This window comes from Typopeltis vanoorti, chromosome 17 (genome assembly GCF_054136105.1).
Source record: "Typopeltis vanoorti isolate ZY-2024b chromosome 17, IOZ_Tvanoo_1.0, whole genome shotgun sequence".
In the NCBI taxonomy this organism is placed as follows: Eukaryota; Metazoa; Arthropoda; class Arachnida; order Uropygi; family Thelyphonidae; genus Typopeltis; species Typopeltis vanoorti.
Window position 1 is genome coordinate 420314 of NC_143565.1, and position 15331 is coordinate 435644.

Here is a 15331-nt window from a genome sequence, read left to right on the forward strand (position 1 = left end):
GGTATTTGGTAAATTTAAAAAGCCAAGGTGTTTTAAGAATGTGAAAAATCTGCCTACATGGTATGATGCCAACAGCACAGCATGGATGACCAGCAGCATCTTCACATCCATCATGCATGCTCTGGATGCTAAAATGGGAGCAAATCACCGCAAAACACCACTACTGCTAGACAAATGTCCTGCACACTGAAGATCTGCAGCTCAGAAACATTAGATTAGTGTTCTTCCCCCCCCCCCCCCCCCTAATTGTACAAGTGAGCTTCAGCCATTAGATCTGGGCATCATCCATGCATTTAAATGGAAATATAGAAAAATGCTTGTTGAAAAAGCTGTGTTTATGCATGATAATGATATGGACCCAAAACAAATGACCATATTAATACTTGATGCCATGTATTATGTGGCCAAAGCATGGTTGCATGTACTCCTGAAACCATATCTACCTCTTTCCAGAAGGCAAGAGTTACGTTTGTGGAAGAGGAGGAACAACTACAGGAGGAAGAAGAAGATATGTCACAGCCCAACAACTGGTATGTGATGGATGAGTCTTTCCATTTCAAGACTATGTTGATGCTGGTATGATCACACCAATAGTACCGAGTGTAGAAGACATCACTTCTAACCACTTGGTAAAGAAGTGGTTGAAGAAGACTGTGATCAAGAACCTGCCATCCCTACTAGTAAAGAAGCAATGGACGCTATCTATGTTGTGAGGCGGTATACTGCAAGTGCATCAGGAGACGATGGGGCATTTAATGCCTTATACACTGTGGAGAGGCAGGTGGACCTTATAAAGTGCAGAAAAAGCAAACTAACACAAATTAAAGTGCAAAATAACACAATCAACAATTAAAGATTTTTTTTTAAATAGATAAATGTAAGTAATTGTAAATTCATTTATTTTCAGTTATTAAATTTTGTAATCTAGAACACAGTCACATACTAGCAGTAAGTCATCCTTTAGCCTTTTTTTTTTAAATGTTTTTTTACATTTCCTGCTATTTACACTTTTTTCCATCAGTCCCCGGGAAAGTGCAAAAAAGGGGGTTTTACTGTGTGTATGTGTGTGTGTGTATATATATATATATATATATATTAGTAATGTCACTGGTAAAGCTCTGGAAGAATGGACTGGTCTCTCAGTAAATGGAACCAACAACACCCATATCAAATATGTGGATGACACAGTCCTTATTACTAACAGTGAAGAAGATCTAAAATCTATGATCGGCAAAATAAACCAAATTAGTAATATGAGTATAAATTTCACTAAAACAATGACAATAGGGAAAAAAAAGAAACTAGTTAACATTGATAATAAATATATTGAATAAGTAACCCAGTTCAACTACTTGGGATCACTTATTCACTGAAGATCTAAATTATATGAAAACAATAAATCATAGAATAGATTTAGGTTGGTCTGTAATAGGAAAGCTAAATAAAATTAGGAATAGTAATAAAATAAGTAAACAGCTGAAACTAAAAATATACAACTCAATGGTATTGCATGTGGTCCTCTATGGATCTGAAAGCTGGATAACAAAGAAAAAAGAAGAAATAAAATTACAAGCATTTGAATCCAAATGCTTACAAAAAATAAACCAAACTAAATGGAATGAGAAAAAGACCAATCAAATAGTGAGGGACAAACTAAATAAAAAGAGATTAAAATGGTATGGACATGTAAACAGAATGAATCAACAGAGATTACTTACCTTACATTGCCCTACAGGGATGGAAAACTACCAAACGGACAATGGACAGACCAAAGATAAGCACCGGTTGCCCCAGTCCTGAAAATACTTCAGGCGCAAACTTTGTTTGCTTACACATGGATAAAGGATTAAACCAAATACATAATTGGTAGCATAGCCAAGTGAAAAAACTTCCGTCAACTATCTCTAATCCAGAGAATTTTAATAATAAGGTGTTGACACCTTTTGGCAACTGTTATATGGTGATATGACTTGTACATTACTTCTACTTAGTATCACCACCTCTGGATCTGGCTCCCACTGACGAGACCTCAATAAAGGTCGAAACTGGTCTGGGTGGTAACCCTTTCCATAATGCATAGCATTATACATACCCATAAGGATATGTGCTTTGCATTATGAGATACTAAGGCAAGTGATCAAAACTTATACCACCTTTGCAACGAGTTTCCCCAGTCCTGAAAATACTTCAGGCGCAAACTTTGTTTGCTTACACTTGGATAAAGGATTAAACCAAAAACATAACTGGTAGCATAGCCAAGGGAAAAAACTTCCATCAATTATTAGTGAACTCTGAATAAATCAGATTAACATACTACAAGCTGTTACATAGAGACTGAATATGAAGAGACTAGATGAATCTAACACAGACTGATTGTAGAAAATGACTCAATTTTGATTTCTGAAGTTATGCATTGTTTTTAATTAAATGCATATCTTGATGGAGTCAGTTAAAAGTCAAGGCAGATAACTGAACTTTTGGCTTAATGTTCAATTCTCACTTTCACATAGGGCAAATGGTTATTAGGTATCCACTTGGTATTGAATGGACAAGCACTGGCTGGAAATCAGGGAGTAGACAAACCAAACTACACTCTCCATTTGACTTAAAGCAGAAATAAGCATAATGGTACAACATGAGATTTCATACTGAGTGGAGGTGCCACTTGTTTAAACAAGGTCCCCGCAGTGAAAATACAAGCACAAAGTCAGAAGAATTGAACACAGGAACATCAATGGAAAAGAAAGTAAACTTACAGGACTGGAAAAGTACCACATGAATGGACATAATTCGTGTTACTGAGACATAGAAGACTAATACAGGCGATATCCTATGAAATAATAAATAAAGATATTATTTGTGTAATAATGATCAAGGAAAGAAAGGAGTAGCAATATCATTCAACACCAAAGAAGATGAACTTCTTGATTGGAAAGCAATTTCAAGTAGAGTTATGTGGGCAAACATCAAAATGGAGAAATGGACAATGAAAATTATTTGTGCCTATAGTCCTAAAGAAGGCTCTCCTAAGAGGAAGTGCAGGAATTTGAGTCGTGACAGAAGGCAGACAAAAAAAAAAAACTGAGCACCTCATACTTGTTGAAGAGTTAAAAGCAGAATACAAAATATGATCAATTAGAAACAAAGGACAGAGAAAGATTTATCGATTGGCAAAATGTAAAAATAAGGCTTCAAAGGACATCGTACATGTGAGGCAGATCAAAGATGCTGAAGAAAGAATATTATGGAGTGATGTGGACATAAGAAACAGATTGAGAATATACTCTGAGGGACTTTTGAATGAGGAAAATGAGAGGACTCACAGAGAAGATGGGCAGCCTTCTGAGGGGATGGTGCAGAACATCAGTAGAGTGGAAGTGAAGGAAGCCATGAAGAGGATGAAGAATGGAAAATCGGTGGGCCCAGACAGGATTCCAGTGGTGGCATGGAAGGCTCTGGAGGGGAAGAGGGAATTGACCTGCTATGGGACCTGTTCATGAAAGTTTATCAACAGGAAAATATACCCAAGAAATGGAGGAAAAGTGCTCTTGTCCCCACCTACAAGGGTAAAGGGGATGCACAAGACTGAAAGAATTAAGAATAACGTTGATGTCCCACACAATGAAAATCCTAGAAAGGGTTCTTGATGGAAGACTGAGGAAGGAGGTGGAGATTGCAAGAAAGCAATTTGGCTTCATGACTGGTCGATCGGCCACAGATGCTATCTTTGAGGTATGACAGATGATAGAAAAGTTTTGAGAGAAGCAACAGGAGCTACATCTGGTATTTATTGATCTGGAAAAAGCGTATGGTAGAGTGCCAAGGAAAGAAGTCTGGAGGTGTCTGAGGGAGAAGAAGGTACCGGAGAAATATGTCAGGTTGGTGCAGGAGATGTACAGAAATGTGAAGACAAGTGTTCGAACCTGCCTGGGAGTGACAGAAAGTTTTCCAGTGACAGTTGGCTTGCATCAAGTGTCTGCATTAAGTCCGTTCCTGTTCAATATTGTGATAGAGGAAGTGAGAGAAGACGCGCCTTGGACTATGTTGTATGCAGATGACATCATGCTGTGTGCGGAATGAAGAGAAGAAGTGGCAGCCAAACTGGAAAGTTGGAGGAAAGTACTGGAAGAGAGGTATGAGACTGAGCAGAAGTAAGACAGAGTATATGTGTTGCGAAGTGGATGGCAGCCATGAGACAGATCTGGAGCTGGAAGGAAATGTCATCAGGAAGGTCAGTGACTTTAGATACTTAGGTTCAACAATGAAAGAGGATGGTGAGGCTGAGAAGGAAGTGGGATGCAGAATACAAGCAGGATGGAGGAACTGGAGAGAGATGGCTGGAGTGCTATGTGATAAGAGGGTGCTGATCAATCTAAAAGGCAAAATTTACAGGACAGTAGTGACCCCAACTATGACATATGCTTTGGAAACTGTGGCCCTGTGGAAAAATAACATCAACAGGATGGAGGTAGCGGAGATGAGAATGCTTAGGTGGATGTGCGGTGTGACCAGAAAGGATCATCTGAGATATGACTATGTAAGGGGAACGGTGAAAGTCACGAACTTAGGAGCAAAGATACAGGAGGCAAGATTGAGATGGTTTGGTCATGTGATGAGGATGGAGGAAGAGTATGTGGGAAGAAAGGTCATGCAGATGGATGTGCAGGGGAAAGAGGAAGCGCAGACGGCCAAAGAAGAGATGGTGAAGGAGGACTTGAGGATGAAGAACTTGGATGTGGTTACAGCCCAAGAAAGGAAGTTGTGGAGGACATTCACCACAAACAGCAAACGTACTTAAGTGAGAAAAGCTGCAGAAGAAGAAGAAAGGCCAAAAAAAGTGAAAGTGAAAATTGGACAAGAACAAGCTAGATTCAGGCCAAATAAAGGTTGTCAAGATCAGATACTTTACAACAAACAGTTGAGAAATAATGGGCATATAACAAGGATTTATACTTTGTAGAATTACAAAATTCATGCAACAAGGTGCTGAGAGAAATATTTTTCATAATGCTACAGCTGTATGGGATAAATGTAATATTATACAGAGCAATTCTTCTTCTTCTAGTCACTGGGCATCCACAAACGTCGTATGGCACATCCCTGATCATCAGGGATGTGCCATACCAGTCCTCGCCATGTAGTCCTGTTGTATGCTTTTCTGGAGGAGTCAACTCTCAGAAGATCAATCACTCCACACACACACACACACACACACACATTTAATTGACGTTTATCCCTTCCTCTTTTTCCAGGAACTTTACCTTCTATTACTGTTCTGAGAAGTCCTCCTTCCATCCTTTCAATGTGTTCAAAATATTTTACCTTTCTTCTGTCAATATTCTTAAGGAGCCTTAAAGTTCTACTGATCTTTTCTAACACCCATTCATTTGTCTGCCTTTCAGCATATATCCTCAACAGCTTTCTGTAACACCACATCTCAAAAGCAGCTATCCTTTTCTTATCTGACTTCTTTGGGTTCCAAGTCTCACATTCATAAGTCAATGTTGGAATAACAACTGCATCCAAAATTCTCAACTTCGTTCCCATGGAGATAGATCCATCTTTCTGGATTTTTGACAAGTCTGACTGTTGTTTTAGCCATTCCTAATCTTCTTCTGACATCTTCTGAACAGCAATTCTTCACATTAATAATGGATCCCAGGTACTCAAACTTAATGACTTCCTCAATTCTTTCTCCATTAAGGTAAACTTATTTCTCAAAAGAAATGCAAACTTCTCTGTTTGCATTTCCTTTGAGAACCCTAATCTTTGTCTTCCTAAAATTGAGTTGTTCTCTGTTATTACTTATCTTGTTAACTTTATTACAAAATTGTCCTAGTTCTTCCTTACCATTACAGAGGAGTATGGTATATCAGCATGTCTCAGATTACTGATCAATCTACCACCTATCCTAATTCCTGTCTTCAGCTTATCCAATGCTTCATGCATGATGTCCTCAGCACATATTACTAAACAAGTGAGGAGAAAGTAAACATCCTTGCCTAACTCCCTTTCCAACCTGAAGCCAATCCAACAACTGTTCTTACCATGGCTTCTTGCTCCCTGTGCAAGTTGGCTATCAACCTGATAGGGTGTTGAGAAAAACCCATTCTTTTCATTACTTCCCACAGTTTCACATGCTGAAAACAGTCAAAAGCTGCAGAGTAGTCTAAGAAACACATTAACAGAGGGAGTCTAAATTCTTTATATTTTTCTATGATCTGTCTAAGACATAAATGACAAACCTATGGCACGTCAACGATTTACAGGTGATATCCTTTTATACGCTTGTAAATTATTCAGCCTTTTTTTCGATTGTTACAATACGTACAAGTTAAATTTTGTTTTACACCAGAGAGCAGCAATGAAGATGTGCATATGATTGGTGTGGTATTAACAAAAGGTCGCGCGATCCAAAGACAAAGGCAACTTACAATTGTTGAGTTGAAATGCTAATTCTCTTCAACCGAATTCCATAACATGTGTCATAACAACATTCACTATATATTTCTTAGTTTAAACACACTCGCGACAAGGAACTCACACATGCATTATATGGCATATTTCAATTCGTGGTAGAATTTTATTTGAAGTTAGCCTTTGTGATCTGTCATAATGACATTGAAAATTTCAAATACAATAAAACAAACACTTATTTCATGTAATTGAAAAATTGGATGAGAGATTTTAATTAGATACTGTGTTTCCAGTGCAACGTATGGTTTGGCTCGAGTCTATACAAGGTAGTTTCTGTGAGAGGGGGACATGCGATTCATTAGTTAACACCATTTTTATTCCAGCTGTCTCTAATTGCACTATTTGTTGAGAAATATATTACACAGACGGACTGCAAAAGCCTCCGTACCTTGATCAGGGATACAATAAAACTACTTGTTTTTCTTGCATCTGGAGTATAATGGCTGTTGGGGAGGGAGTGTTGTTAACCGCAGGGAGCGAGTTACTATCGCCTCGACATGAACAAGTTTAAACATTTTAAGTGTGCGAGGCATATGCAACACTTTTTAATGTCTTTTTTCGTAAAGCAAAATCAGAGGTCCCAGTTATACACGAGGGCGAGTTATTTTCGAGTAAATATGGTAAGCGTTTCGCCGACAAGTTGACATCCTTCTGCTGCTTCCCTTGCTCAGCTAACTTCGATGGTGAGTTACAATGCTTAAATATTTTTCTCACTACTGTTTTTTTTTTTTCAAACCAACATAATGAAAATCAATTTCTTCTTCTTCTTCTTCCTATCATGGAATATAGGCCATGTGGCCTGTTCCGGTCTCATGCCATCTCTTTCTTGGTCTTCCGATTCTTCTTTTTCCACTTATTTTGTATCTGTATAATATTTTTGGTAGTCTGCTGTTGTCCATTCGATTTAAATGTTCTAGCCATTTTTGTTTATACTGTCTTATGTAGTAATTAATTGGTTTGATTTTTAGGGATTGTAAGATTTCTTCATTTGTTTTGTGGTCCCACTTGGTATATCCCGCTGTTTTTCTGAGGAACTTCATTTCTGCTGTTTGAATTCGTTTTTCATCTTTCCTTTTCATGGTCCATGTTTCGCTTCCGTATAGTAGAGTTGGTTTTGACAAGACATTATATAGTCTGATTCTAGTGTGTTTTTGTACCAGGGATGGCTTAAATATACTATTTATTATGCCATTTACTTTGACAAAGTTTGATATTTTAGTGTCTATGTCTTTTTCTTCTTCGTATGCTAGATCACATCCCAAGTATCTGAAAGTGTTTACTTGTTCTAGTATTTTATTGTCTATCACTATTTTACTTCTTATTGGGTTTTCTCCTTTGAATGCCATTATTTTTGTTTTTTCTTTGGATATTGTCATATTATATTGCTTTGAGATATCATTTAATGATTTTAATGATCTCTGAAAATCAATTTAATAATACAATAATCAATTTTACACTGAATAACATTATAAATTTCTATATAAATAAATATTATAAATAAAATAAAATATTATTTATAAAATTATAAATAATTATTTATAAAATATTATAAATAAATAAATTAAGTTAAATTAATTTTCTATTAATTTTCCCCTATTAAAAACTGCCCGGCACGTCAGCAACTCGATTTGTAAATTTTTGGCACGCACACATAAAAAGGTTAGCCACCACTGGTCTAAGGCAAAGAATCTGATCTCTAGTACCCTTACCTTTCCTAAAACCTGCTTGTTCCTTGGGCATCTCTGCCTCAATCCTATTTAGTATGCTCTTCAATTAAGAGCAATACATAGTCTACAGCAGGGTTTCTCAAACTGTGTTCTGCAGAAGGTGAATAGGTGTTCTGCGAGAAGTTCTGGAATTTGTCATTTTAATTTTCTAACCATTTTTCATGAATAAATATTTTATATAGAAATATTCTGAGAAGAATAATATTCATGAATATGTCGAAAAGCTCAGACCCAGATAAACTAATAACATCTGTGTATCGTTAATTTTCACATCGAAACCTTTCAACATTTGGAAAAGGGAATACCGCTGTTTATGACTGGTCATAAAAATTGCCTGCAAGCCCATTACAACAATATGTGACATATCCCCTGTTCTTAAAACTGAAAGAAATGCATCTGTGTAGCAAATGTCAGTGACCAAGTGGCATATTTTGAAACATGGAAATATTCATGAATTATCGTTAATTTTCACACATCGAAATCTTTCAACAATCGGGAAAGAGAATACCGCCGTTTATAACCGATCATAAATATTGCCTGCAAGCCGATTTCAACAATGGGCGGCGTGTTCTCAAAACTGAACAAAATAATATCAATATTGCAAATGTTAGTGACCAATCAGCAAGGAAGTATAAAGAAAATTTTTCCACTGAAATCGAACATTAAGGTAGTCTGTATCGGGTTCTCAAATCTATTAATATTGAATATTTTCTTCGCAAGTTCGTATTGCAGTGTGTAAGTGATTGTTCTGAAACTGTAGTGCCTTGATTTTTTTTAAAAGTAATAGGAATACAGATTTAAAATCTAATATAATAAAAGACAAGCCACTTTGTTTAATTTTGATATTAAGAAATCTCTTATTGAAGGTGTCTGTGACAGAACAGATAGCGAGTCATCTACCTCAAGCCCACAAAGATCTCCAGGATGTACAAAAGGAGGGGAAAACTACCAGCACACAGGAGAAAAAGTCTGCATTCACTTGTAAGTACTTATAATAATATTATAAATATATTTGGTGATCAGAATGGGATATGTCAATGAAAATCAGCACAAATTAATTTAATGATGTTTGCCTGAGGAAACTACAACATGCTACAAGATTTCATTAGTCCAGTGATTGATAACTAATTTAAATGAAATTTTATATTTGTCAACATGCCACACCGTATACATAAGTGTACTAATACCCTTTAAGATTATGCCATAATTAATTATTAATGCTTAAGTTCATGTATGATCTTTAAAAAATTTTGGAAAGGTATTTACAAGTAAATTTGTTGGGACCGGGCCCTTGGAGAAAAAAAAAAAAAATCAGCTAACGCCTTTTAAAAAAAGAATTTGTCTTACTCTTTAATAATAAAATTTAACTAATTTTATAATTGATATATCTGATTTATTTCAAATTGTTTAATTTTTGTTACTGAACATTTTATCAAATCATTCTTATTACAATTGCTTTCACATTATTTGAGATGGTTTAGTACTTTTCTTACAAGTATTGTTATAATTCATATTTACTTTTGTGTGTTGCCGTCTTTTTTTTTTTTTTTTTTTTTTTTTTTTTGCATTATTCATTTACTTTTATATTATTCGACATTTCTTATTTATAATCTTATTGTTTTTCATACTAAAGTCACCTTTACAACAAAATTCTATTTGTTTTTATTATAGCTCTGACAAATATTGGAATATGAATATTATTCAAAAATTACCCATGGATTAATGTTTCAATACAGGAACTTTAACACAAGGAGGTGGAGGAGCAAGTACTTCTGCTGACACATCTACTCGTATAACTGGAGAAGATATGGAATTACAAACTGTGGTTTCTTCAAAAGCTAATATTAAAGAAAACAGTCATCTAAGAACAGACCAAAACGGAAGTACCATGAAAGTCATTTAAATTATGGATTTACGTGTATTGGCAATACACATGCTCCTGATGCAATGTGTTTTATGTAATAAAATACTAGTAAACAGTTCTTTGGCTCCAGCTAAACTTCGTAGGCACTTCAAAATGAAACACACTAATTACAAAGGAAAAGATATAAATATTTTAAGAGACGACGTGACTCGCTAGAAAAATCTAAACTTCAAATGGCTACAGCTGAAAATGCAACAGAGGCATCTTTTAGCATGAGTTACCACATTGCACTTCATGGTGAAGCTCATTCAATTGGTGAGCTCATTAAGCCTTGTGTGAAAGACATTGTATCATGCATGGTAAACGAGCAGGTTGCTAAAAAAAAATAGATGCAGTACAATTATCAAATGATACTGTTTCACACCGCATCAGAAAGAGCTAATTCATTGCCTTAGACCTTCCAGTGAATATTCATTGCAAATGGATGAATCTACAGATGTCGCAGGACTCGCTGTATTACTAGTGTTTGTTCGTTACATATTTGATAAGAGTATTGAAGAAGATTTACTCATGTGCGAATATATCTACAAGAAAAAACTACCGGAGAAGATATATTCAACTGTATTAATAATTATATTACAAAACAGGAAATCGGTTGGGAGAAGTGTATTGATATTCGTACAGATGGTGATCAAGCAATGGTAGGAAAGATGAAGGGAGTTGTAACACGTATCCTGCAAGTAGCTACAAGAGCCACCAAAAGTCACAGTGTTTTGCAAAGACAAGCACTGGTAACAAAAGGAATTCCTATATATTTAAAAACTATTTTGGATGAAGCCGTAAAAATGATCAGTTATGTAAAATCTCGACCATTTCAATCCAGATTATTTAAACTTTTGTGCGATGAAATGGGTAGTGCACATAACGCACTTTTATTACATAGTGAAGTGAGATGGCTATTAATAATTATATTACAAAACGGGAAATCGGTTGGGAGAAGTGTATTGATATTTGTACAGATGGTGCTCAAGCAATGGTAGGAAAGATGAAGGGAGTTGTAACACATATCCTGCAAGTAGCTACAAGAGCCACCAAAAGTCATTGCGTTTTGCATAGACAAGCACTGGTAACAAAAAGAATTCCTACATATTTAAAAACTATTTTGGGTGAAGCCGTAAAAATGATCAACTATGTAAAATCTTGACCATTTCAATTCAGATTATTTAAACTTTTGTGCGATGAAATAGGTAGAGCACATAACGCACTTTTATTACATACTGAAGTGAGATGGCTATCCAGAGGAAAAGCATTGAGGCTTTTTGAACTTCATAGTGAGTCAATGGTCTTCTTGACGTCACATAATTTAGGACAAAATTTTATTAAATTATTAAGAAATTCTTCATGGTTGATGAGTCTAGCGTATCTGGCAGATATTTTTACAAAGTGCAATGAAATTAACTTATCATTACAAGGAAAGAATATTACAATTTTTAATACAAGAGATAAAATTGCATCTTTTGATAAGAAGTTGCAATTCTGGATTTTTACAGTTGAACAGAATAATTTTGATTGTTTTTTCACTTTGCATGAATTTTTGACTGAAATAAATTCTAAAGTAAATGAAGAAGTTTCTAATGTAATTTTAGAACACTTGCATAACTTACAATCAACCCTTTTGCAATATTTTCCAAAATCCAGTGAGGAAAATTCATAGGTTCTGAAATTACAGTGATAGGTAAGCCAGCAGGCTTCAGCATAAGTGATTATGAAAATCTAATTGACTTAATTAGTGATCCCGATTTAAAACAATACAACGAACTGCCAATAAATGATTTCTGGACAAATTTAACAGAAGAGTACCCCCAGCATGTCAAAACTAGCTATTCTTGTTTTACTTCCTTTTACAATGACATATTTATGCGAGGCAGGATTTTCATATTATGCTGCAACCAAATCAAAGTCCAGGAACAGACTCGACGCTACACCAAATATGAGAATTCAACTTTCTAATATTGTGCCTAATATCAAAAGAATTTTTAATTCAAAGACCCAAAAACATTGGAGTCATTAAGAACTTAATTTGCAATATACGTTACCAATTTCTTTTACTATTTTTATGTGTTTTGTTTTTAATAATTAACATTTGACAATAAATGTTTGTTTTTACATTTATTAAAAATACTTAGATTTACTCATTTATTTTATTTATTTATATTTACCTACCCTACAAAACCAGCACACAGGAGAAAAAGTCTGTATTCACTCGTAAGTACTTATAATATAAATTTTTGTTGATCAGAATAGGATATGTCAATGAAAATGAGTACAAATTAATTTAATGATGGTTCGATGTTTAATTAATTATTAATTAATAATAACAAATCAGCTAAATTACCAATTAATTATTAATTAATACATTACAAAATAACCAAGGTGTTCCGTGAAAATTTCAGGATTTGTGAAGTGTTCCGTCGTAGAAAAAGTTTGAGAAACTAGTGTACAGAGTAGTTAGCAGTTAGAATTGAAGAAAATACAGAAAGATGGTTTGATGTAAAGTCAGGTGTAAGACAAGGGTGTGTATATTATCTCCACTCTTATTCATAAGATGTAAAGTTAGCAAAAGGGCATTGGTTGTCAAGATAGCAGGGAAAAAGCCCAAAGGAAAACCAAGATCTAGGTAGATTGATTAAGTGCTGTAGAAAATCAAAATATTAGAAATGACAACATTGGAATGCTGACAAGTCATATATGGATTAGTAATGTAAACTTAATCATGTAGTTCTGTTACACCATCATGTACACCCCTTGCTTCATTATAGTGCATTATTTGGTCACAGTGATGTTTGCTATAGTGTATAACTACTGTAATTATGCCGAGTGCAATAAACAACATTTATTTATGCTTACCTTTTATTCTTAGGTTTCTTTGGCTTTTTACCAATTCCATGAAGGGGAATCCAATCTTTATTTCTTCCTTTACCGAGTGAAGGTCCTACAATGCTAGAACTTAATCCTTGTCTTCTTCCATCATCACTACTTGTACTTGAGTCAGTATCACTGCTGTTATTGAATGCAAAATCATTTCATTCTCTGTATGCTTATAAAATCTTGAAATAATTAAATGAATTAGAAGTACTCTAAAACAACATCTTTAATATATGAAAACTGTATGTGAAACTATTTCTAAAAATGTAAGTGGGTATGAAAGTGAGTATAGCACAATTTTATATGGCAAGAGTGTTACAATATTTGTCTTTATAAACAGGAAGATCAACATAATAAAACATCAATAATCCAAACTTTGCAAAGGCAGAAGGTTTACCCAAGGAAAGTAAGAAGACGATTTCTGAAAACTGATTATATGTATGAAAAATCTATTTAGTGTCTAAGAAAGCTCAAGTGGCATTGAATCACCATCATGAGGACCAAAGAAAATTAGTTTATATGAGTCAATGTTAGTGGGAGAGAGAGGCTGGAATGTGTTTTAAGCTTCATTCCTGTTTTCTTTTTCTTTTTTTTTTTTTTTGGGGGGGGGGGGGGGTTCACACTAATAATTCCTCCATGTATTTTAATCACCATCACCCATGGGTCCAACACATGTGGGTATGCAGCACACTTCTATTTACTGCCATCCTATTCTGTCCATTGCAGTTGGCAGAACTCTTGTAAACTCTTTTCACACCACTCCTTTACAACTTGTACCCACTCTCTTTTTGGATTGTCCCTTCTTCTAATGCTGCCCATTCTAGAAAACATCAAGCATAATCTTTCTATTATCCTCCTTCCTAAGATGTCCAAATCGAATCTGCTGAACATAATACCTAGTCTAGCCATAATGCTGTTACAACTTGAACAGTGCATAGACGATCTTTAATCTAGTAGTAAGACTTATACGTTGGTTAGACATAACTGGTAATTAATTTACGGAATTAACAACGCATATGAAGTATATTAATTAGAGGTAACTTTAATGAATAACTTCTATATTTCGGCAATGTCACATTGCCATCTTTAGGAACATAAAGATATGGTATGTGCACTCAGGAACTAACACAAAGCAAATGAGGAAGAAAGCAAGAAACTAATATTGTTCCTAAAGTCCTAATGGTGCCCTCTTGCTAATTTGGTAGTCTTGGCAGTTGGGCTGAAGTTCTCATAATGAAAGTCTCCCAAATTTGGGGCAGTTTCATGCACCCAAATTTGTTGAGGTTAGGAACGTTTTTTAGAGCTGCTGAAGATTCTTTGAATAATCTTTCGTATTTAAACTTGCTGCGATGGATTATTTTTGTTTTCTTCCAACGAATTTTATGGTGGGTATCTAAGGCATGGTCTGCCAACCCAGAGTGGCTGTACTGGTGAAACCGGATGTAGTCTTGGTGTTCTGAAATCCTGATATTTGTTGTTCTGCCTGTTTGGCCAAAGTAGGACAATTTGCAGCTGCAAGGGACCTGGTATACACCAGGTAGGTCTAGGGGAAGTGGTTGGTCTTTGGTAGAGCGGATAAGGGATGCCAACTTTTTATATGGTCTGTAACAGGAAGTAAGGTCATATTTTTTGAGGATATTGGTTATTTTCTCAGAGGTGCCCTGGATGTAGGGGATGGTGATAGAATTGGTGTAATCTTTATTGTGGAGGGGGGTTGTGGTTTACAGGTTTTAGTATTTTTTGGATTTTTTTGGGGTTATAGCCATTGGCTAAGAAAGTGTTGAGGATGTGGTTTAGTTCCACATCCTCAACACAGGTTATTTTCTCAGAGGGCACCTCTGAGAAAATAACCAATATCCTCAAAAAATATGACCTTACTTCCTGTTACAGACCATATAAAAAGTTGGCATCCCTTATCCGCTCTACCAAAGACCAACCACTTCCCCTAGACCTACCTGGTGTATACCAGGTCCCTTGCAGCTGCAAATTGTCCTACTTTGGCCAAACAGGCAGAACAACAAATATCAGGATTTCAGAACACCAAGACTACATCTGGTTTCACCAGTACAGCCGCTCTGGGTTGGCAGACCATGCCTTAGATACCCACCATAAAATTCGTTGGAAGAAAACAAAAATAATCCATCGCAGCAAGTTTAAATACGAAAGATTATTCAAAGAATCTTCAGCAGCTCTAAAAAACGTTCCTAACCTCAACAAATTTGGGTGCATGAAACTGCCCCAAATTTGGGAGACTTTCATTATGAGAACTTCAGCCCAACTGCCAAGACTACCAAATTAGCCCGCAAGAGGGCACCATTAGGACTTTAGGAACAAAATT

At 35.5% G+C, this 15331-nt stretch overlaps 1 protein-coding gene across 2 annotated transcripts in view; it reads right to left on the bottom strand.

Moving 5' to 3' along the window:
- LOC150097088 (leukocyte receptor cluster member 8 homolog) overlaps nucleotides 1-15331 on the bottom strand; it is a 347020-nt gene that overhangs the window by 145953 nt on the left and 185736 nt on the right. Inside the window, exon 10 of one of the 2 annotated variants that reach the window (XM_090407668.1) lies at nucleotides 12976-13125. In XM_090407668.1, coding sequence (XP_090263794.1) covers nucleotides 12976-13125 — 150 coding nt within the window. Of the gene's footprint in view, nucleotides 1-12975; nucleotides 13129-15331 lie in introns of both variants that reach the window. The other variant, XM_090407667.1, reaches the window with a different exon arrangement.